This window comes from Jatropha curcas, chromosome 7 (genome assembly GCF_041381405.1).
Source record: "Jatropha curcas cultivar XTBG-Jc1 chromosome 7, XTBG_Jcur_1.0, whole genome shotgun sequence".
Classification (NCBI taxonomy): domain Eukaryota; kingdom Viridiplantae; phylum Streptophyta; class Magnoliopsida; order Malpighiales; family Euphorbiaceae; genus Jatropha; species Jatropha curcas.
In genome coordinates, this window is record NC_143157.1 from 5,889,143 (window position 1) to 5,911,976 (window position 22,834).

Genomic DNA, 22,834 nt, shown 5'->3' on the forward strand with positions numbered 1-22,834 from the left:
CAAAATAAAAAAGACGTTTTTCGAGATCCTTCCGGGGTTCGGGATTTCGGCGAAAACAATGGCCTAACAATGAACAACGGCAACTGGCATAGATGACCGCAAACTCTTCTTTGTCTTTGATAAAAGTGAAAATAAATTTGAAAATCTTGGTTTTCTTTAAGGAAAGATGAAAAATAATAAAAGAAGCTAAAGATCTTTAAAATTAAGATGTGTAATTTGAGATTTTCTTGATAATTTTATAGATTTGGTTATGGAAAAAAAATTTTAATATAATTTTGGTTCTTAAGAAAGGGAAAAAAAAAAGAAAAGAGATGTTGTGAGAGAGAGGGATACTGAGGCTCATGCTTGATAGAGGTGGTGATGGTGGTGCATTAATGGTAGATTCAAATATGAGATTCAAAGTTATTGATTAAAATAAAAATCTCATTGAAGCTCTTGCTGATTCTTTTTCTTTTATAAAGAATCAAGATTTGCCAAAAACCTTTTAGAATTGACAAAATAAAATATCATTAATTGATAAAAAATTAGAGATTTGATTTATTGCTTGCTATTATCTTTAGTGCTTCCGATGGTGAGGAGATTAGAAGGTATAATATTGGATTTTGGTGGAGGTGAATTGAAATTTTAAATGCAATTTCTTTGATATTAGATAAAAAAACAAATTACTTTGGAGACTTGAGCTTGGAATGAAGAGAACGAAGCTGATAAGGATTTTGGATAATTTTTTATTTAACAAAGGGCATTTTTATCTTTTTATTAATAGTTAATGGTGAATAAATTATTTCTTTAATAGAAGGATCAAATTATTTGATAGAGTTAAACTTAAGGGCTATTTATTAGATTTATCAAAATAAAGAGACGAACAGTGAATTAAATCAAACTTCAACTACTAAATAATACTTTACCCTAAAATTTTATCAAACAGAGAATTAATTAGGGAGAATTTGCCAACGTAGTGAGATGCAAGATTGTTATTAATTTATACAAAAACAGAGTATTGCCCAAAAACAAAATTTTATGTTGGGTGGGTGCACATGAAGGGGCCCACAAGGAATTTGGTCATAAGGGTATACATATGCTTTAATTCTGTAAAAGGCACATAATAAAAACAAAAGGAAAATGGGTCCTACTGAATCATTATTATACAACTCACTCCGTCTCTCCTCTCTAATCCATCTAATCCATAAAAACTCACTGGCACAATTCCTCTTCCCCCAAAAGAAAAAGAAAATCCAAATTTTTGTTGCTTTTGAGCCACCTTTTCACGAGCTCTCTCTTCTCTTCTGGAAAAGCTAGGGTTTCTCCGCACCAAATCCGAGTATCAATCTTCTCTTCCTTCTTTCTCTCTTAATCTCTTCAATCTTGTCTCATCAGCTGCTCGATGTATTCATTCTTTCGTCGGAGGATCTACTCGGTGTTTCAGAGCCTGTTAGTTTCTAATTTTTCTCTTTAAATAAGTTAAATTTCTGTTCTTTAAAAGAGACAAAGACATTAGTTTAGTTTTAAAGAGACCACTTTTTGGAAACTTCCATGTGAAGCAATTTGCTTTGAACGTGATACATTTCTGCTTTTAACACCCCAACTAACTATAATTTCAGCATATTCTGACTCTGTCTTTGTCTCTTTCTTTATCTCTGCTTCCATTGTTCAAGTGGGAGCAGCTTCGTTTCCTTGATCTCCTTTCTGGGTATTACATTCCCGTGAAAAACGGTGAATCTTGGGTCCTGTTTTTATTTGGAAATCGTACCCAATCTATTCGGGTTTCCGGGTTTTCTGCGTGGGGAGATCAAGCTCTATCAGAATGGATTGCATTGTTGCTCTTGCCTCATATCCTCTAAATTTTAGGGACTTCCCCGTTGTTGATATTGAAGGATATTTATAGTAATCTTTATGTCTGAAGATCAAGGCATTTATGCCACTTCCTGAGATTATTTATTTAGTTGGTGATGGAGGATATTGGGTTGGTTAAGCAAAGATGTAAATGGCTGCAAAAACAGAAACATGCTTATTCGTCTGTGAAAAATGCAGCATTGTGTTTGAGCGACAAGATTGGTGTATTCATAGAGCGCCACTGGCCGATAGCGTGCTGTGGGTTTGTCAGATTTGGCCGTTTAGTGACTTTCTTGTTGATTTCTTGGAAAAATTGTTTTTTAAGGGGCTTACAGTCAGTTTTCAAGCTGGGTTCAGCAGCTCTGCTTCTTATAATGTGGAGTTGCTTTCTTAGTCTCACTTCAATGTCTTGTTTGCTTTATGTCCTACTTAGTATGGTAAGTCTTCTTATAGTTAGAAAGTTGTTTACTTATTTCATTGTCTTCTTTTTTATTTATTTTTTTTTTATTTGATTATTTTGAGACTGCATTCGATTTGGTCAAGTTTATGGACAACCAAAAGCTGTATGTGAGTTCAGTTACGTTATGGCAGTCTATACCTGTGCATAATTTATTCAGATTAGTCTGATAATTGTTAGCTTCTGGTAAAATCTTTATATTTGGAGTCCAGGTTCGATGGGGTGGTTGGTTGATTTGAGTCCATTATATCTTCTTTACCGGAAAAAAAAAAAGAAAGAAAAAGAAGGGATATGTTTATGTTTGCCTCACAAAAGGTGGAGGAAAAAAAGAAATCAAGAACTGATTCTACATTATAAGCTACAGGATTGTTAGATGGACATTGTTGTAGCTATGACTTTTGCTTTTGTTTTTCGTATTCCCAAATTTAATTGTAATTTGTTTCTCTAATAAAAAAGATGAAGGGAAAAAAAGATCTCTTAAGGAGCTTAATATTGTATAATAGTGTGTCATGTCATGTTGTATATTCTATATTTAACTTTTCAGCTGTTTGCAATATATGTTGCTTTATTGTTTTTTTTTTCTTTCATGCATTTTCACTTTGATTGTTAGCTTTTGTTAGTCCATTGTTGATTGTGGATTTGAAACTTGTTATTAGGTGACGGGTTTTCTTTAACTCCACTGGCATGTAGTTGCATTTGGATTATAGACTTTCATCAACCTAACTAAACTGGTTACTTTTGATTAAGTGTAGCTGACAGTCAGTTTAATATTTCAGGGAGCTGCAGGAGCTGCTGTTCAGTATTTGGGTTATACGCCTGGACTTTTTATCGTAGGGCTCTTCGCTATTTTAATTTTATGGATGTATGCTAACTTCTGGATAACTGGAACATTGTTAATAGTTGGAGGTATGTCTTGGTTTCATTTTACATGCAGTTCGAGTTTTAATACCAATAACGCATGATATTTAATTGTTCATCTCTTCTGTTGTTTACTTGTCTATGATGCTCAAAATTGTCTGATTCACTTGCACTCGATAAGATAATACCTGCCATTTGCTTCTTTACGTGCAACTGAGATTCAATAACTAATGCTAGAAAATACCTTCCTAACATAACTGTTACCATTCTTTTTGTAGTTGGCTGTACCATTTGTTTTGTAGTTGGCTGGAACTTGACAAAGCAATCTGAATTACGTTTTCGTAATCTTCTCTCTCCACTATATTTTTTCAATGTTTTATGAGAATTTATTGGTGGATTCATTGTCAATATTCCTCACCATTCATTGGCTTGACAATTTTCTTAGGCAACCGTAAGGCATTATATTACTTTGTTAAACTTGATTGGCTTTAAAGTCTGAACATACTAAAACAGAAATGATACTGAAAAGAAAATGATTAATGCTGTTTTAGATTTTTTTTTTTTTTATCCTATCAATGCCATTTCTCTTGATGGATTTTTTCGTACAGAACTTAACTTAATTACTCTGTATAATATCTGTTAGTGCTGCTGGCATTTGGCACCCATTCCTATGATTTGTCATTTGTAATGAAAATTAGTAGCTAGTTTCTTTGAATTGTATGCGTAGGCTGCAATTTTGCAGGTGGGTTACTCTTTTTTGGGTGTTGTCAAATTGCAATGTGCCATACACAAGGATATCCCTTTTGCATTTGCTAAAAGGAGTGCTGAACAACAAATTGAACTATTTAATGTTAATTATAGACATTTGGCATTTTCAGCCATCAGTTTTATCATGCTTTGAAGTCAATCTAGCTAAATCATATTATGTGTTTGGGACTCCTGTTTGGGCTATTGAGGAGGTCATTGGACTATATCCATTAGCTTAATTCTGACATAGTCATAAAAGCTTCAAAAATAAAATAAACAGCAGTTTCAAATTGCTTTTCCAACATTACTTTTCAAAAAAGCATGTCCAACCCAGTGCCAAAAAGACTAGTAATATGTAGCAGAATGAACAATGTCTGAGGAATAGCATTGTTCTGGGATTTTGCAATTTTAAGTTAGTTCTCACAGGTGCTCTGATGAGAAGAAATGAACCAAGTGCTCTGCTTAAAATACAGGGAGTTTTCAACATTAGAAGGTTCCAGTTACAATTGACTTGAGTCAATTGTCCTGTTAGCAGTTACAGGGCTTGACTGGCAGTTGCACTAGAGAAGGAAGGACATAAGATCCAAAGTCCAAACAACAATTACAAATACCTTTAACAATATTAGAGAGATTCTGGATGTAATATTAGTTAATTATCATATGATTTCTGTAAATAGCGGCCATATATCCATTCCTTGCAGGATTCCTGAACCTTTCTGTTGCTAATATCCATGTACATCTGTGCATGGACATGCTATCATTTCTTCGTTAGCTAGCTAAAATGGTTCTTCTATACAATGAAAGAGTTTGCATCATCTCTAGTAGACTGTGCATGGCTTTAACTCATTTTACTCTATTCCTAAGCATGCATTTTTTTAAGTTGTATGGTGATTTAAAGCTTGTAATTTATCTAGGTAAAATTGTTTACTTTCTTTTCTCAAAAAAAAAAAAAAAAAAAAAAAAAAGCTTTTCTTTTCTTTTATATTTCTATAGATTTTAGGAAATTTAATTCTCTACATTATGAAAATGCAGGTTACTTGTTCTCCCTAAATTATGCACGTTTGGTGGTCTTAATGGCAACTATATATGCTATTTATTGCGTGAAAGTTCGAGTAGGATGGCACGGCGTTTTTTTATCAGTAAATCTTACATTTTTATCAGATGATGCATTAAACTTTTTGCTCCAATGGTACGATAATATCAATGAAAATACACGCTTTGAAGAGCAGAAAGAATCTGAAACAGTTTTGGAAGATGAGTTCTCTCCGGAGTGCGATTATTCAGTCCCTGCAGATGAATCTGAAAAAGTGCAGCCTTGCAAATCATCAAGCAAACCAGCTGCTACTTCGTCTGTTGATAAAAACCAAAATGACTCTTGCAGTAGAAAGGTAGTTAGAGAAGAAACAAGCTCGGTTGATGAGATGAAGAGGATATTAAATAGTGTAGATCATTATGAAGCGCTAGGATTTCCACGTCATAAACGAATTGATGCCAGTATTTTGAGAAAGGAATACCGGAAGAAGGTATGTTCAAGATCAATTTAAAGACATTTGAGTACTGTTATTAATTTCAACCTTTTATGGTTTTCTCTGAGACTCTGAAAGTGTTGGGAGAACTGCTTTTTTTGTGTATCTAATGTGAAACTTTGGTTTTATTTCTTATTTTATACTACAAAATATAGCCTGTTTTTGGGTTCTTTGAGGGCAATTCTCTTTATTCCTTCTTCCTTTCCCAAATCATGTTTTAATTCTTTACCGCAGAGGCGTTGATTTGGCATTTAGTAGGTGGACCTCTAACCAGTTGGAATACTTTCTAATACTTCCTTGAGAGTAGTTTGCATGCACAAATCAGTAATTCCATTTTACCTCTTTCCTGATAATTTTATCATTTCCAGGCCATGCTTGTGCATCCTGATAAAAACATGGGAAGTCCTTTGGCAAGTGAATCATTTAAGAAACTTCAATGCGCTTATGAGGTAAACATCTACTGTCAATAGGAATCTCTCTTTCTAGCACATACCCATATGTGCAGGATACTTGAGCTACTAATTCTTGAATGTGAAAGAAAAAAAAAAATTGCACACATTTGCACATAAAAAGCCAAGGTTATGTTATGTTCTGTCTTTCTTATGACAATAATATAATTCATAGGTTCTGTCTGATTCAACAAAGAAGAGGGATTATGATGAGCAGTTGAGGAAGGAAGAATCCAAGACTAGGAGTGTATGTCAAAAGTCACATGGTACTCCTAATCAGGTAATTTATACGGTACCATTTAAGGTTTTGAAATAAAACGTGAAATAAAGATTGTCCAGAGGCAGAGGGGCAGAGGATATCTTTACTTTTTATTTAACTGAGCTTCTTGTTGAGTTTTTTATAAGGCAGATACATGCAGAAATTTGATTTTTCCTTTGTGCCAGTTCATATTCTTCTTAGTTAATTGGGCTAACAGTTGGAACAAAGATGTCAAATAGAATAGATTGTAACCATATTCCTGTAATTAATAGGACAATCGAGATTATTGCTCTGAGGAGTCGAGACGTATACAGTGTACAAAGTGCGGCAATTCACACATATGGGTGTGCACCAAGAGGAGTAAAGCCAAGGCCAGATGGTGTCAGGTAAGTCCTTAATTCTGCTTGTTGAATTCTCTCTCTCTCTCTCTCATCAATTCAACATATGGTTTTCTTAATTCAAAGACTAGTTTTATCTTTAGGACTGCTGCCAATATCATCAAGCCAAAGATGGAGATGGATGGGTTGAATACAAAGGCTCGTTGGTCTTTGATAAGTCTCAAAAAGTACGTTGCTACTGGAAAATCATTTTGTCTGCAATTTTTATGAATCTAAATGTGCATGTTATAATTGTAAGAGGCTGTACACAAGAGAGTATCAACTCTCATTTGACGAGAAGAGAGTTAAATTAATTGAAGCTAATAGATTAAATCACAGCATACCTATAAAATATAATAATAATTCATTGGATCTATTATATATAATATGGCATTATAACTGTTCTCAAATACTTCCTTTACCTCTAGCCTCTCAATTTGTTTGAGTAAAGACACAGTGTCACTATATGTGGTTGCTTCTAACATTGCTGAACCTTGGTGAGAGGAGCTCTTCACAACTGTTAGTTGAAAACTTCTCTTGCTTTTTTTTCAGCTAGATTTATTCTATTTCCTTGGACAATTCTAAATTTGTAATCACATTTGTGGTCTTATGAGAATTGGCCTTTTCCAAAGTCTTATAATACTTTTTGAATGCTGAAATATCTTTTTCTTTCTGTCGTATTATGGAACAATTTGGATGAATACGAATGCAGACTTATCCAGAGACTGACTTTTTTCTTGGATTTGCTATGTGGGAAGGTGATTTTTCCTGTTTCTTTGTAGGATCAGGATGGCACTTTAGGTTTTCTAAAAGTAGTGTCTTAAAGTGATTCAAAGGTGTTTCTATTATTATTGTTTTATTTTTGTTAGGATAGGCATGGTGGTTAGCTTATCCTCCATGTCTCTCGATAAGTTTTCTTCTTTAGAAAGATACTATTCTTAATTAATTAAATCTTTTCACTATTAGCCGTTTTTTACTTAAGTAATTTTGATGGAACTTGGAAGGCTGCTTCTTTTATTCAAAAAGTGGGCATATAAGTCCAGCAAATTTGCCACCTTTCAGGAGCAGCTGAACATACAGGCGAGAAGTCTGTTTTTAAGCTGAAATATCTTAAAGCTTTATGCATTGGTCTTTTTTTAATTCCTTCTTATGAAGGGTTCAAATGTAAAAATATTCCACGTGTATCTTATTGTTTCATCTTTGCTTCAGTGACTAAATGCATGATTTATTTCATTAATGATTGTGGGGTTATCTTGTCAACTTTGTTTCAGTTTTGTGGCAATTTGACTTTTGTGAGTTTGTTCATCATGCTGAGAGTTTAGTTCTTTTTTCCAGGTGGAAATACCACGTGCTTTTGTTTGTGCTGAAAGCAAAATCTTTGATGTGTCAGAATGGGCTATTTGTCAGGTCAGTGATCTTTTGTTGGGTTGTTGATTCTCAAGATGCATGTTACCTTCTGTTACGTTTATGCACCCAGGATCTAGTCACGGACCTGTTAACTAATAAAATCTGATTCAAAAGCTAAAGCTTTTGTTTTACCAAGATTCTTTCCTCTGACCTATTGGTGCTGAAAATTGTGAGCTTGTTAAAAGGGAGCTCTAACCTTATGCTTGTTAGAGAGACTCTAGATCTCAATTTAATTGAAATAATTCTGCTTGTTATTTCATGCTTAAAGCCTCCAATTTATAGAGGAATACAAGTACTAATTAAAGTAATTCTACTAGAATGAGATATACTAACATAAATAAAATAGGAAGACTACTAAATAGAAAGATAACTAAATAGGAAGATTGATTATAGCAGATCTACCAAAAAGAAAAATGGGAAACTACTAAGTAAGAAGATTACTAAATAGAAAGACTACTAAATAGTAGGTCTCCTATCAAAAATAAAATAGGAAACTGCAAATATCATAATTGCATCTCTTAACACTTTCCAAGAACTTCTTCTAAGGTGTGAAGTTGAACTGAACTATTGGACCTCCATAATCTGCAACCAGACATTACACCCTTGATGGAATTGATCTTTTGTGGTCTTAATGTTTGGCTAAACTACAAAAGTCAGTCCAAACCATTGCCTGCATTTGTAATTTGGTTCAAATCTTCTAGTTGTCAATTTTTACCTTAATTTGATGAATAAGTAGCAATAATCCTGTCCAGCTGTGTACTGGAATTAACAAAAATAATAGGTTTTAATTTTTGTTCTCTTTCCCTCACTCCCTCTTCTCATTCCCTCCAACTCTCCAGCACTGCAAAGCTCACCACAGCCATGCCTCGCTTGAACCTAGTAATTACAAGTATTTTGGCTCTTCCACTCATTTTCCTTCCGTTGATATCCTCACTGCATTGGTGGTGTTAAGTGACAAGACATTACATTCCTAAAGACATTAATAACTTCATTATGTAAAATTACATTCCTATGGCCTATGACTCTTTGCAGGGGATGGCTTGTAGGCCTAATACCCATAGGCCTAGCTTCCATGTGAACATGGTTGGTTTGGAGAAGACGCAACGATCCAATTCAAGCAGATTCCCTTGGGATTTGGACGCTGAGATGATGGATGAAGATGAAGAATTTGAGCTATGGCTTCAGCAGGCCTTGGCTTCTGGGCTTTTTTGCGAGACCACCTCACGGAGAAAGAGCTGGAGTCCATTCAAATTGCATCCAAAGAAAGGGAAGAAGCAATGGCGGAGATCATCAACTTGAATGACAGAATGAAATTCAGTCCATCCCAAGTAAAACAGAAGTTTGTTTTAGGCTATTAGTCGGGATCAAGTTCACTTTTCTCAACTGAATTTGATCAGATGACCCAACCAAGACCGGTTGTTTAAAGTTGAGGTGGCTGTGGGAGGCTGGGAGCAGAAGGATGTTTAACCAACATTTTCATGGGCTCTTTCGAGCATATAACACAAGGTCTGTTCATCTAGAAAACCATAACCTAGCACATTCCAACCAGAAAAAGGAAAAGAAAATCATCTCCAATGAGATGCATTTTTGGGTGCATTGATTATCAGTCAACCTTGTGTACATATTCTTTTCAATAAGATCGTCGCTAATTCTGTTTGTAGGGATTATGGTTGGCTGGTTTATTGAACCAAAGGATCTGATTTAGTGAAATGCTGGGAATGAACTGGCAGTTCAGTTAAAGTAGTATTAACCATAATGCACTTCTGATGTCTGTTCCTTCTCTCTCTCTCTTTCTTTTTTTTTTTTTTTTTTTTTTTTTTTTTTTAAAGAAACCATTTTAAATAATTGGAGGTAAAATAGAAGAATAAGATTTGCTTTGTAGAGAAGGTTATAAATGGAAAATTACGATTTAATTTTGTTTCTCTATTTTTATATGTTGCATATATAAAATAAATAAATTTTTATAAATTGCATGTTTAAATAAATAATTAAGTTAATTAGATTTTATTTTCAAACCGATGGAATTAGAAGTCACGTAAACCACTTTTAACTGGATCGATTTCTACAAACCAAGTGGAATCCAAGGAAATCAAACTAAATCCTAAATTAACCTAAATCAACTTCCTGATAAGGTCATTGTCTAATAATAATAATAATAATAATAATAATAATAATAAATTACTATTTTGTCTATGTATAATTGGAAGTACAATTAGTCTATTCCTTTAAGAAGTACATTTTGTCCGTAAAATGATTCAGTCATTCTGTCTCTATTTAGCCCTTTTTATTGTTTATTAAATAAGAAATACTGTTCAGAAGAGAGAATAGAAAATGAAGGCAGAAGTACTCTTAACACTCAAAAGTACTGCCACCTCCACCGCCATCGGCTCCGGACACAGACTGCAATACGCGATTTCAATCCAATGTGTAGTGAAGTTCTTGAATCTAATGTTGGAAGCCATCAACTGGGTTTAGTGACATGCTTGAGCTTGATATTTGTCATGATAAAACTTATGGCCCCACTTGTTCGTCTTGGAAGAATCAAACTGAATTCTTCTCAGTTTGTTAAAAACGGTGAAGAGGCTTTGATATATTATCCTCTGGAGAAGTACTTATTTAGTTGGGTTCAAGGAGAAATTGGCTTCAAGATTTATTATCAAGATGAAGCATACCGACACCGGAAACACCGGTAAAAAAATATTTTTGACAAAATAAAATCATTAAATTATAACTAAATCCCAATATTGGTTTTGATTCTCATTCAAAAATCAAAAGAATTAATCTAAAAAAAATTATATATTCAATAATGGAAGTTTGTTTCCCTCTATTTTTGCAAATTTTTAAGGGAAATAGGTTTGGATGATTTGGTACAATGTGAAAGAAAGATAAGGGGTATTTATGAGATTTGACTAGATATTAATGACAAAAATGAACTTTTGAATGGAAGGCCGTAGTAGTCTAACGGTTGAAAAGATATAAATTTCAAAAAATATTTCTATAAAAACGAAGATGACATAGTTATATTTCGATATATAAAGAAATGTAATAGTAATTTTTCCTAATAATAATAATGATCAATATTATTATATATAATAAAGGTGAATTAAGAGTTTTTGTTGGATGTTGACATAACATTTTTTTTTGAAGAGAAAGAATCTCTCATATTTTAGTATTTGTATTTAACTAATTGGAGGAAAAAGTTAATAAATTTTTGAAGAAAAAACATGTTTTGATTAAAAATTCTCTCTCTAATTTATGAGAGAATTTTAAATACAATGACTTCTAATATCCTGTGTTATTAATTCTTTATGAGTTTGTTAAGCAATGTCTCCTTTCAAGTATTTCATGATTTATGTTTTGAATTTGACAGGATGGTCTTTTGATGACACATATCGATTAGCTGAGAACGTATTAAACATTATTGGCCAGTTCATTGGAGTCTCAAAATAAGAAATCTAGGTATTTCAAATATAGCAAATGAGTTTATTTGACATCTTTTTAGCTCTTTGATTGCTGTCTACTTCTCAAACATTGACCAATCTTATAAATAGAAACATTTACTATACATTTTGTACTTATTATAATAATTTTTTATTTAAAATAATAATATTTCTCTTAAAATAGAAAATGTGACTTGGTAAAATTAAAACCGGTTACACTTTCAAACGATGATTTGTTCATAAATTAGCCCAAAATAATATTTTATAAAATAAAAAAATAAAATGAATAAATAAAATATGGACAAAAAATTTAAAAAAATATATGAGATATGAATTGCAATAATTTTTTTTCTAAATTTATTTACTCATATTTCTTACTTATTATTCATTATTTTTTCAAATTTATTTATGTATGCATTTCTATACTTTAAGTTATTACTCCAAGGAGATATAAGTTCTCACTAATTTTTCATCAGTATTTCATATTTATATAGTAATATGTTTTCTCTATTTCAATTGACCACATATAAATATTAAATAGCATTCCTTTGCATGAATAACTCATTTATTAGTTAGAATAAAAATTTTTAATTTTACATAATACATTTGAATCATACTATATATGCATTGTCGTATGCATTTTAAATTTTAATAATTTATTCAATACACATATTTTACAACTCAAAATTAAATATATTACATAGCCGTGCAAAGCATGGAAAACCACCTACTATATATGTCACGACCCGTTTCCGTGGGCCGGACCGGCACTAGGGCCCAGGTAAGCATAAGGCCCCCGAGGCCCGTAGTTAGCCTAATTACTCAACTATACATTCCATACCATTTAATAGAAACAGTAAGCCCATACAAGTTAAGATATAAATGTAAATAAATATTATACAACCCGGCCCAATTTTAATTATCTCCAATAAAATTTAGTTTGGGCCTAGTCATTATCAATCACGTTCATAATATGGGCATACTGATTCTCCTGTGTCTAATAATACAACCAACCGTTTATAAAACAACGCATACGGCAAGGCCCAATTGGAAATACACGACCCTATAACTGCGGAGTTCAATAATATTCTGATAATAGAATAATTTATACATCCAAAATTAAATGACAGAAATATAAAGTTTACATTTATAACTCTGCGGAGAAGATTGCAGAGCTTCAGTTGAATCCGCTGCTTCCTAGTACCTGAGAGGTTTGGTGAAAAAGAGGGGGGGTGAGTTTTGCAACTCAGTGAATAATAATAAATAATACACACCACATGCAGTCAAGCAAAATGCACCCTAGTATACTGAATGAACACACAACAGTCAATCATATGACATTACATCAGCACCCACAAACAATATCACCTTCAAATAGTCACATCACGTGGAAATTAGTCAGTGGAGTCACCGAACCCCCGATGAGCCGTCCTCCCACATGGCTCATCCTCTCACGTGTGCACCAGGGAGCCGATCCCCCATACTGGCCGACCGGTCTAATCCTCACTTGACCAGCCCTCTCATTGTTTTTCCATTCTCTCTTTTCTTTTCCATACCAACAGGAGGCAACCCGGTCGTCTCCATCAAATCTAGATCATCAGGCGCTCACAACAGGAGGCCACCCTGCGGGCTGCGATCAAATCTAGATTATCCGGTGCGCCCAATAAAGAAGCCAACCTGTGGTTAACAGTAACGGTAACGGTAGGTGCACACGGGGGCGCCGATCTCCCATTTACCCGGCTAACAGAAACAGAATCAGGATCCATATAACAGAATCAGTCTCACAAACCCATGGTGACCCACTTCATCCCAATTCCACACAAACAAGGCACAGTATATGCACAGCACAAGTAATCAAACAATTCTTTCAACGTATTACACCAATTTCATCCAAATGCACAATTATATATAAGTATAATTATAATGATCGTAACATAATATATATGATAAAATACTTGTAATATATTGTAAATATGTAAATAAAAATATAATGTTTATGAATAAATGTTATGCAAATGCAGTGTTGATATGCATTATTTATTATTACTCACAGTGATGGAGAGCGAAATTCTAGCTTTGATGTTGTCCTGGAGGAGCACTAGATGGACCCGGGCGATCTAAGCAAAGTAAGAATGACACAAAAAGAAATAACTCTATCAGACAAAATATTTCTTTACCCTTCTAATATTTTTATTTTATATTCTAAATTTTTCTACGTAATTTAATCTCGATATTTAATTTCTTTTCTGTAATAAATTTTTTTATTTCTCTAACTTTATTTCATTTATTTTCTTCTGAATTCTATTTTATTTCCTACTAAAATCTATTTTAATTTCTACCGAAATTTATTTTATTTTTCTATCGAAAGTTATTTTGTTTTCTACCGAAATTTATTTTATTTTTCTATCGAAAGTTATTTTGTTTTCTACCGAAATTTATTTTATTTTCTGCCGAAATTTCGGCAGCATCTCCCCTAAAAATTGGACTATCTACCTGTTAAAATATCAACAATATACCAATAATTCCAAACCACACAGCCCATCCATCGGGCAATCAATCAATTCAATTTTTCCCATCCTCCATCCGAATAACAATATCAACATTACTTTCAACTCTTAATTTCTCATTTCATTCCACTCATAATATTATTATCAAAATTCCTCAATAAATTATTTAATACTGAATTTAAGTTTAACTAACTATTGTTTTTATTAATCAATAGTTACTTCACATTAATTAATCAATAACTATTTTGAATTAATTTTAACTAGCTAAATAACTAAAATTACTAACTAAATATTTTTATTAATCAACAAATTAATACTACTTAAATTAATTTCACTACATAAAATTTAATTAACTACAATAATAAAATTAATTCAAGTAACTAAAATTATTAAAATTGATTTTTACCCCAAAATATAATTTTTGTCGAATTTTGCTAGATCGAGGATCGGAGCTACGCGCGCTGGAACTGCAAGCAAATGGCCGGATCTGACTGGCAGTGGCAGAGAGAGAATGAGGCGGCGCGATGAAGCTTGACAGACCCGTTCCTGGTGGTCGGAGGCGCGCTGGAGCGACGGCAGGGCAGTGGCGCGATAGATCGACTGTGGTGCTGCTCCTGTCAACTGTGCTCGCCTGAACGGGAACTGAGGAACGGTGCTGGCGGAGCTACTGCGACGGCGAGCGGCAGCGAGGTGGCGCGATCGACCTGGTGCCGCTGCTGCTGCTCTGTTTCTCGCCAGAAACGCAACGCAGGTGAAGAGAAAGGAGAAGGAAAGAAAGAAAAGAAGAGAAAGGAGGAAGAGAAGAAGAGGAGGTGGCAGTGGTGGCGCTGCTGGAGGTGTTGCAGAAATGGTGAGGGGAGGGTGAAGTTTGCGCTGGATATAGAGGGGAGAGGCTTCTAGAAGTGGTTTGGGCTGATTCGATTTGATTTCGATTCGATTCGGCCCAAATCTTGGTTTTTGTTTGATTTTTCAATTTTCAATTGGTTTTCGATTCGGTTTATCACTGTACAAATTATTAATTCACGTTTAAATATTTAAATACATTTTCCACGCTGTCAGTTTATTAAATTTAAACGAAAAATCTTTGAAAATAAAAATTCTGGTTATTTCAGTCTTCCCCCCTTATAAAAATTCGTCCTCGAATTTTAAAAGTAACAAGTAACTAGGAAACAATGGTGGTTGTGCTTCTCACATAATGCTGCAACTGATAAAAGTTATTACATTCACATTTAGTAGAATACTTGTTCTTCTGAGCAGCTAGAAGGATGAATCAAGAAGATGAAATAAATATTTTTGAGTTCGTTAGTCAGACCAGAGGAACTAATTTTTATTAAATTTACGAAGACAAACCAATGGGAAGCAAATCTAATTTATAGGGAGGGTAGGATGATTATGAGATGAATCTAGCCCCAAAGTTACCTACTTTATTACCATAGTTAATTTAAACTTGAGTTGTATTATATCTACAAGTCGTCAAATATTTATAACCTAAAGCACAGATTCAACACTAATATTCACCTTTACACGTAAGAATTTTAATCACTTATAACCTCTGCTCAAGTAAGAGTTATTAATCTCATTAGCTCTATATCATGTGTCCTTACATTGATGTATCGTCATTTATTCACTCACCAGCTATCACAGGCAAAGATCATCACTCCATAAGAAACTCATACACAAACCAAGTATTTAATCTTACTGATATAAGAATCCACATATGCAATCAAATTTACTACTATCCCAATTTGGACTCCTTATTTCAAAATTCAAAACCTACATGCTGACTCATCCATTTTCCATCAATTCCAAATATTAATATCATTGCTCCTATAATCATGGAAGAAGTTTATAATTAGATAAGATAGTTGCTACCAATTCAAGGAGGTTTTAGATTATTATCAAACCACTACTACAAGCTTATTTCAAACAAAATCATGACAATTCTCTAGCTAAATGCTATCAACTGATAGGAGATCCTGACCTCTATCCCAAGTTCATCACCTATTTATCAATTTAACCATTTTCCAACGAAAGATAGATATACTATCTCCTTTCATATCCTACTAATGAGAATCCCATAAAAACAAGTAGCACATCAACTATAAGGAGAATTTAAATTCACCATCAAATCCCTATTTTAGTTTTTAACTTCTCTATTCCTCTTTCCAATTTGTCATACCATACCATTTCCTAACTAATTGTGACAAGAATTTATGCAACTAGCCAAGTTAACTGTTGTCATGCCAGATAATTCTTCATTTATTTTCTAGAATTTGTAAACGCCAATCTATGATACTCACTTCCATAAAGAGATCCAGCCTACAATCAAGATGTAAAATTCTCCAAACCGTAGTTTATATTCAATTTATCTATTTCGTCTATCCTTAATCAATCTTTTAGAACTAAGTTTACGTATTTAGAAGTCAAGAATCCTAAACAAGTAGTGCCCTTTTTTTGCTCAAGCTAAGTAAGAGATTAAGGATGTTAAACCTATAATCCAACTCCTAATTAAACTGTCCTTTGTTTTATGCCGATGAATATTCAAATAATAATATCATTAGGTTATTCTTTTTTTTTTTTTTTTTTTTTTTTTTTTTTTCCAAATCTATCTTAATGTCTATCACCTGCAAAATTTGTAAAATTTATATCTCATACGATGTAGGAATATCCTCAACCTTAATTATGTTCTCTCTATATTCTTTACTCCAAACAAGTTTAACACCTCATTGAATCCTTCAACATCAAAGTTACAATGTACCAGTTCTCGAATGGACCTAACTAATTAAATATTCCCTTAAACCATAAGATAAGTCGTAAACTGCCATTTATAACACAATTCTATTCATTCAATCATAATTTCTCTCAATTACAAAAAAATTCGGAATAGCTTTACATTGACTTCACATTCTGCATTAATAATTTTCGCCCTAATTGGTATCTCAATCGACCCATGAGCAGTTTAAATTGATTAATGATCTAATCAACCCCCATGAGTTGGCATTCCAATATAATTAAAATGTAATCCTAAACCACCCCGTTATTACATCCAACAGTCCTATAGTTTATCTTTTCACTCTTCAAATACTAGCATGTATTCTCCTCACCAAAATTGTTAAAACTATCTCAAGTTCACTTGTTTATTCTTGCACAAATTTTCAATATCCTAAATAAATAGTAAATTAAAACCTAGCCAACTCACTAATGAATGAAAATACTCTAATTACCTTCATGTTCTACTAAGGACATAAATATAACTTTTCTTCTTTACCAATAAAACAAGTAACTTGCAAAAGTTGCACTAATTAATAGGAATTTCTTATTCTAACTACTTTGCATCAAGAAATTACATTTATTCACATTTATCGTCATTTCGAGCTAAATCCCATGATTCTTTATCAACTCTTATTCTCAGTTACTTTTATCCATAACACTTGGCACTTACACATAGTATATCTATAAGCTTCATATATAAATTCGGTCAATGTAACTCGTAAATTATTATTATACCCTTTAAATTAGTAGTATTATTATTACTACTATTACCATCATTACTGTTATTATTCTTCTTATTATTATTATATACATGTATTATTATTATTATTATTATTATTATTATTATTATTATTATTATTATATATCTTTTATTTCTTTTATATCTCTATCAACCCAAAGGAATCACAAATATTTAATCAACATTTCATACGCTAATTAATTCTCTTTCCAGCTATGGTTTAACACCATCCACTACCTTCTACTTTCATTTTACTATACTAGATTATGAGCTCAGTCTGGCCTATTAAACATTCTAAATATATTAGGATCTTAATTTACATAATATATCAATTCTTAGATTATACTAACTACCCATTAATAGTACTCACTCGTTTCATAAGTCTTCCATGACTTGTAAATAATTCTATTAACTATTAACTAATACATTCTATCATAACAATAGTCACTTTTAAACTCTTGATCATTTTGTCTTAGAATTTATTCTCATATAAGCTACGTGAGATCAACACGAACCACAAATTTTTTTTTTTTTTTAACCACAATAATTTATATTATTCCCTATATTCATACACTTGAAAAGAAATAGTTGATGAATACTACAATACACTTTACTCTACTAAGAAGTGATTACTCATAAATAAAACTCACTTCATAAAATAATTCTACCAACAGTATTACTTATGGAAAATACTCATCGTCAATTAATATTCCAAGTCACACCAAATCATTTATTTATGAAACCTTGTATGTATCATTTATGTAAATGTACTACTCAAGATAATATATATCTCATGCAGAAAAGTGCTTATCTCCATAGTTATAATAAATTCCACCAACCAACATCACGTAAACTTCATCAAACAGATATGCTAAAATCAATATTCTAATTAAATAAATCCTAATGTCCTTGAATTAGAACCATCTAGTTTTCTTATCAATTCACACTATCAATTCATTCTCAACATACCCCTTCTATAGGCACACATATACATACACTCATGCATTCTTACAGATGTATTCCACATTCAACACGTATTAAATAAAAATAGCACACTTTCATCATCTAACTTCAACTTATTAATCCTATATAACTTATCTTCTTACATACTTAAATTACATATGAATATTATTTATTCCATATAAGGATTTTTGTTTAAACCATCCCGTTAGCATCAGTAACTAAATCACATCTCTAAGAACAAGGATACAATTTTACTCATTAAACAACTTGACTCTAACCTGATTGCGAACGACGCTGAAGACGAAAGCAAGGAAGACTATGTCAAGACATGACAGGAATTACTCCGCAGTTACATCTAGACTTATGAACTTTTGCTCTGATACCACCTTTGTCACGACCCGTTTCCGTGGGCCGGACCGGCACTAGGGCCCAGGTAAGCATAAGGCCCCCGAGGCCCGTAGTTAGCCTAATTACTCAACTATACATTCCATACCATTTAATAGAAACAGTAAGCCCATACAAGTTAAGATATAAATGTAAATAAATATTATACAACCCGGCCCAATTTTAATTATCTCCAATAAAATTTAGTTTGGGCCTAGTCATTATCAATCACGTTCATAATATGGGCATACTGATTCTCCTGTGTCTAATAATACAACCAACCGTTTATAAAACAACGCATACGGCAAGGCCCAATTGGAAATACACGACCCTATAACTGCGGAGTTCAATAATATTCTGATAATAGAATAATTTATACATCCAAAATTAAATGACAGAAATATAAAGTTTACATTTATAACTCTGCGGAGAAGATTGCAGAGCTTCAGTTGAATCCGCTGCTTCCTAGTACCTGAGAGGTTTGGTGAAAAAGAGGGGGGGTGAGTTTTGCAACTCAGTGAATAATAATAAATAATACACACCACATGCAGTCAAGCAAAATGCACCCTAGTATACTGAATGAACACACAACAGTCAATCATATGACATTACATCAGCACCCACAAACAATATCACCTTCAAATAGTCACATCACGTGGAAATTAGTCAGTGGAGTCACCGAACCCCCGATGAGCCGTCCTCCCACATGGCTCATCCTCTCACGTGTGCACCAGGGAGCCGATCCCCCATACTGGCCGACCGGTCTAATCCTCACTTGACCAGCCCTCTCATTGTTTTTCCATTCTCTCTTTTCTTTTCCATACCAACAGGAGGCAACCCGGTCGTCTCCATCAAATCTAGATCATCAGGCGCTCACAACAGGAGGCCACCCTGCGGGCTGCGATCAAATCTAGATTATCCGGTGCGCCCAATAAAGAAGCCAACCTGTGGTTAACAGTAACGGTAACGGTAGGTGCACACGGGGGCGCCGATCTCCCATTTACCCGGCTAACAGAAACAGAATCAGGATCCATATAACAGAATCAGTCTCACAAACCCATGGTGACCCACTTCATCCCAATTCCACACAAACAAGGCACAGTATATGCACAGCACAAGTAATCAAACAATTCTTTCAACGTATTACACCAATTTCATCCAAATGCACAATTATATATAAGTATAATTATAATGATCGTAACATAATATATATGATAAAATACTTGTAATATATTGTAAATATGTAAATAAAAATATAATGTTTATGAATAAATGTTATGCAAATGCAGTGTTGATATGCATTATTTATTATTACTCACAGTGATGGAGAGCGAAATTCTAGCTTTGATGTTGTCCTGGAGGAGCACTAGATGGACCCGGGCGATCTAAGCAAAGTAAGAATGACACAAAAAGAAATAACTCTATCAGACAAAATATTTCTTTACCCTTCTAATATTTTTATTTTATATTCTAAATTTTTCTACGTAATTTAATCTCGATATTTAATTTCTTTTCTGTAATAAATTTTTTTATTTCTCTAACTTTATTTCATTTATTTTCTTCTGAATTCTATTTTATTTCCTACTAAAATCTATTTTAATTTCTACCGAAATTTATTTTATTTTTCTATCGAAAGTTATTTTGTTTTCTACCGAAATTTATTTTATTTTTCTATCGAAAGTTATTTTGTTTTCTACCGAAATTTATTTTATTTTCTGCCGAAATTTCGGCAGCATCTCCCCTAAAAATTGGACTATCTACCTGTTAAAATATCAACAATATACCAATAATTCCAAACCACACAGCCCATCCATCGGGCAATCAATCAATTCAATTTTTCCCATCCTCCATCCGAATAACAATATCAACATTACTTTCAACTCTTAATTTCTCATTTCATTCCACTCATAATATTATTATCAAAATTCCTCAATAAATTATTTAATACTGAATTTAAGTTTAACTAACTATTGTTTTTATTAATCAATAGTTACTTCACATTAATTAATCAATAACTATTTTGAATTAATTTTAACTAGCTAAATAACTAAAATTACTAACTAAATATTTTTATTAATCAACAAATTAATACTACTTAAATTAATTTCACTACATAAAATTTAATTAACTACAATAATAAAATTAATTCAAGTAACTAAAATTATTAAAATTGATTTTTACCCCAAAATATAATTTTTGTCGAATTTTGCTAGATCGAGGATCGGAGCTACGCGCGCTGGAACTGCAAGCAAATGGCCGGATCTGACTGGCAGTGGCAGAGAGAGAATGAGGCGGCGCGATGAAGCTTGACAGACCCGTTCCTGGTGGTCGGAGGCGCGCTGGAGCGACGGCAGGGCAGTGGCGCGATAGATCGACTGTGGTGCTGCTCCTGTCAACTGTGCTCGCCTGAACGGGAACTGAGGAACGGTGCTGGCGGAGCTACTGCGACGGCGAGCGGCAGCGAGGTGGCGCGATCGACCTGGTGCCGCTGCTGCTGCTCTGTTTCTCGCCAGAAACGCAACGCAGGTGAAGAGAAAGGAGAAGGAAAGAAAGAAAAGAAGAGAAAGGAGGAAGAGAAGAAGAGGAGGTGGCAGTGGTGGCGCTGCTGGAGGTGTTGCAGAAATGGTGAGGGGAGGGTGAAGTTTGCGCTGGATATAGAGGGGAGAGGCTTCTAGAAGTGGTTTGGGCTGATTCGATTTGATTTCGATTCGATTCGGCCCAAATCTTGGTTTTTGTTTGATTTTTCAATTTTCAATTGGTTTTCGATTCGGTTTATCACTGTACAAATTATTAATTCACGTTTAAATATTTAAATACATTTTCCACGCTGTCAGTTTATTAAATTTAAACGAAAAATCTTTGAAAATAAAAATTCTGGTTATTTCAATATATATATATATATATATATATAAAGCAAGCATTTTTTTTCTAAGAAATTGACATGTTACACAAGGCCACATAAGATTCTTAAAGTTTGGTGATGCAAAATAGGATTATAAGGCCACATAGAACTCTTAAATTTTGATATTACCACATGATATAATTATTAGTTATAGTGTTATATAAATGTTGATAATAATCATCATTCAATTATCATAATTAATATATATTAGTAAATACTTATAATTATTATAATATTGTAACCTACCTTTCTTAATTAAAATTATATAATATTGGTATTAATTGTTATTCAATTATCATATTAATATGTATTAAATAATTAAAATTAAATCAATGATTTTTTAATATACATTTCCTTTTCTTTCAATTTTATAATAGATATTAATTTTTATATAATTGGTCTAATGTTTTGAATTTAAAATGGATGTTCGTTAATTTAAACAATTTTCAAAAAAATTAACAAATATGAAATTAAAAATAATTTAAATTACATATTTTAAAATATTATTGGATAATATCTCTAATATTATAGATAAAGATATTTACTGTGCATATCACGGTCACGCTGCTAGTTGTAATAAAAAATTAAAACTATTTATCATAAGACTACCCAGTAAACCCACGTTACCGTCCCTCTCTTTATTTCCCTTTCTCTTTCTTTCTTTTCTTTCCTTCTTTCTTCCTTTGCACGATTTCCTCTCTCCTCTAACTGCTGGCCAACACTGTTGACTGGGAAAGGACTCGCTGATGATGACATGAGCTCCCTTGCCACCTCATTTTCTCTATCTCCTCCCTTTGTTGTTGTACTTGGTTATCGCGCGGTCAAGACTATGAGCTGCAAAGGATTTTAATTCCATTTCCCAGCTAGCCAAATGATTTTCGGCAACAACCTTCAAATAGGTAGGCTAATTTTTATTCTACATCATCTTTAGATGAACTTTCTTTACTTGATTAGTGTAGAAATATGAGATTTCAGGGAGATTTTATTTTAGGTACTAAAATGATAAAAATTAGGAAAACGATAGAAATCGGCTTAGTTGATATAAACTGAGTATAGAAATGTGATCTAAATAAAATTTGGAGCAAAATGAGTCATGGGTTGTAAAATTTGGGACCTGCCTCCGTTCCGACCACGATGGACAGTGATGGTGTCGGTGACCGGTGGTGGCTCTAATGACCGGGGTTCCCAAGAGGCAGAATATGGTATTTTCATGTAGA

At 33.1% G+C, this 22,834-nt stretch overlaps 1 protein-coding gene and 1 long non-coding RNA gene across 3 annotated transcripts; one reads left to right on the top strand and one right to left on the bottom strand.

The window, feature by feature from the left end:
* Positions 1–1,167: 1,167 nt before the first annotated feature.
* On the top strand, positions 1,168–9,681 carry LOC149494630 (uncharacterized). Of its 2 annotated transcripts, XM_089724088.1 has the most exons (10): positions 1,168–2,267; positions 3,064–3,193; positions 3,424–3,486; positions 4,925–5,415; positions 5,787–5,867; positions 6,043–6,147; positions 6,399–6,512; positions 6,608–6,691; positions 7,839–7,910; positions 8,943–9,681. In XM_089724088.1, exons 1-10 carry the CDS (start codon positions 1,947–1,949, stop codon positions 9,207–9,209), a joined length of 1,728 nt encoding a protein of 575 aa, XP_089580214.1. In that variant the 5' UTR covers positions 1,168–1,946; the 3' UTR covers positions 9,210–9,681. The 2 variants fall into 2 exon arrangements, with proteins under 2 accessions (XP_089580214.1, XP_089580215.1); XM_089724089.1 differs by lacking the exon at positions 3,424–3,486 and having other exon boundaries at positions 1,170–2,267.
* Positions 9,682–12,397: 2,716 nt separating this feature from the next.
* LOC110008935 (uncharacterized) lies at positions 12,398–21,314 on the bottom strand. The gene is made up of 5 exons (XR_016321686.1): positions 20,897–21,314; positions 20,035–20,100; positions 19,129–19,187; positions 13,402–13,467; positions 12,398–12,554 (listed from the first exon to the last, which is right to left on the bottom strand). It is a non-coding gene; the product is annotated as an uncharacterized LOC110008935 (long non-coding RNA).
* Between the last annotated feature and the right edge of the window lie 1,520 nt (positions 21,315–22,834).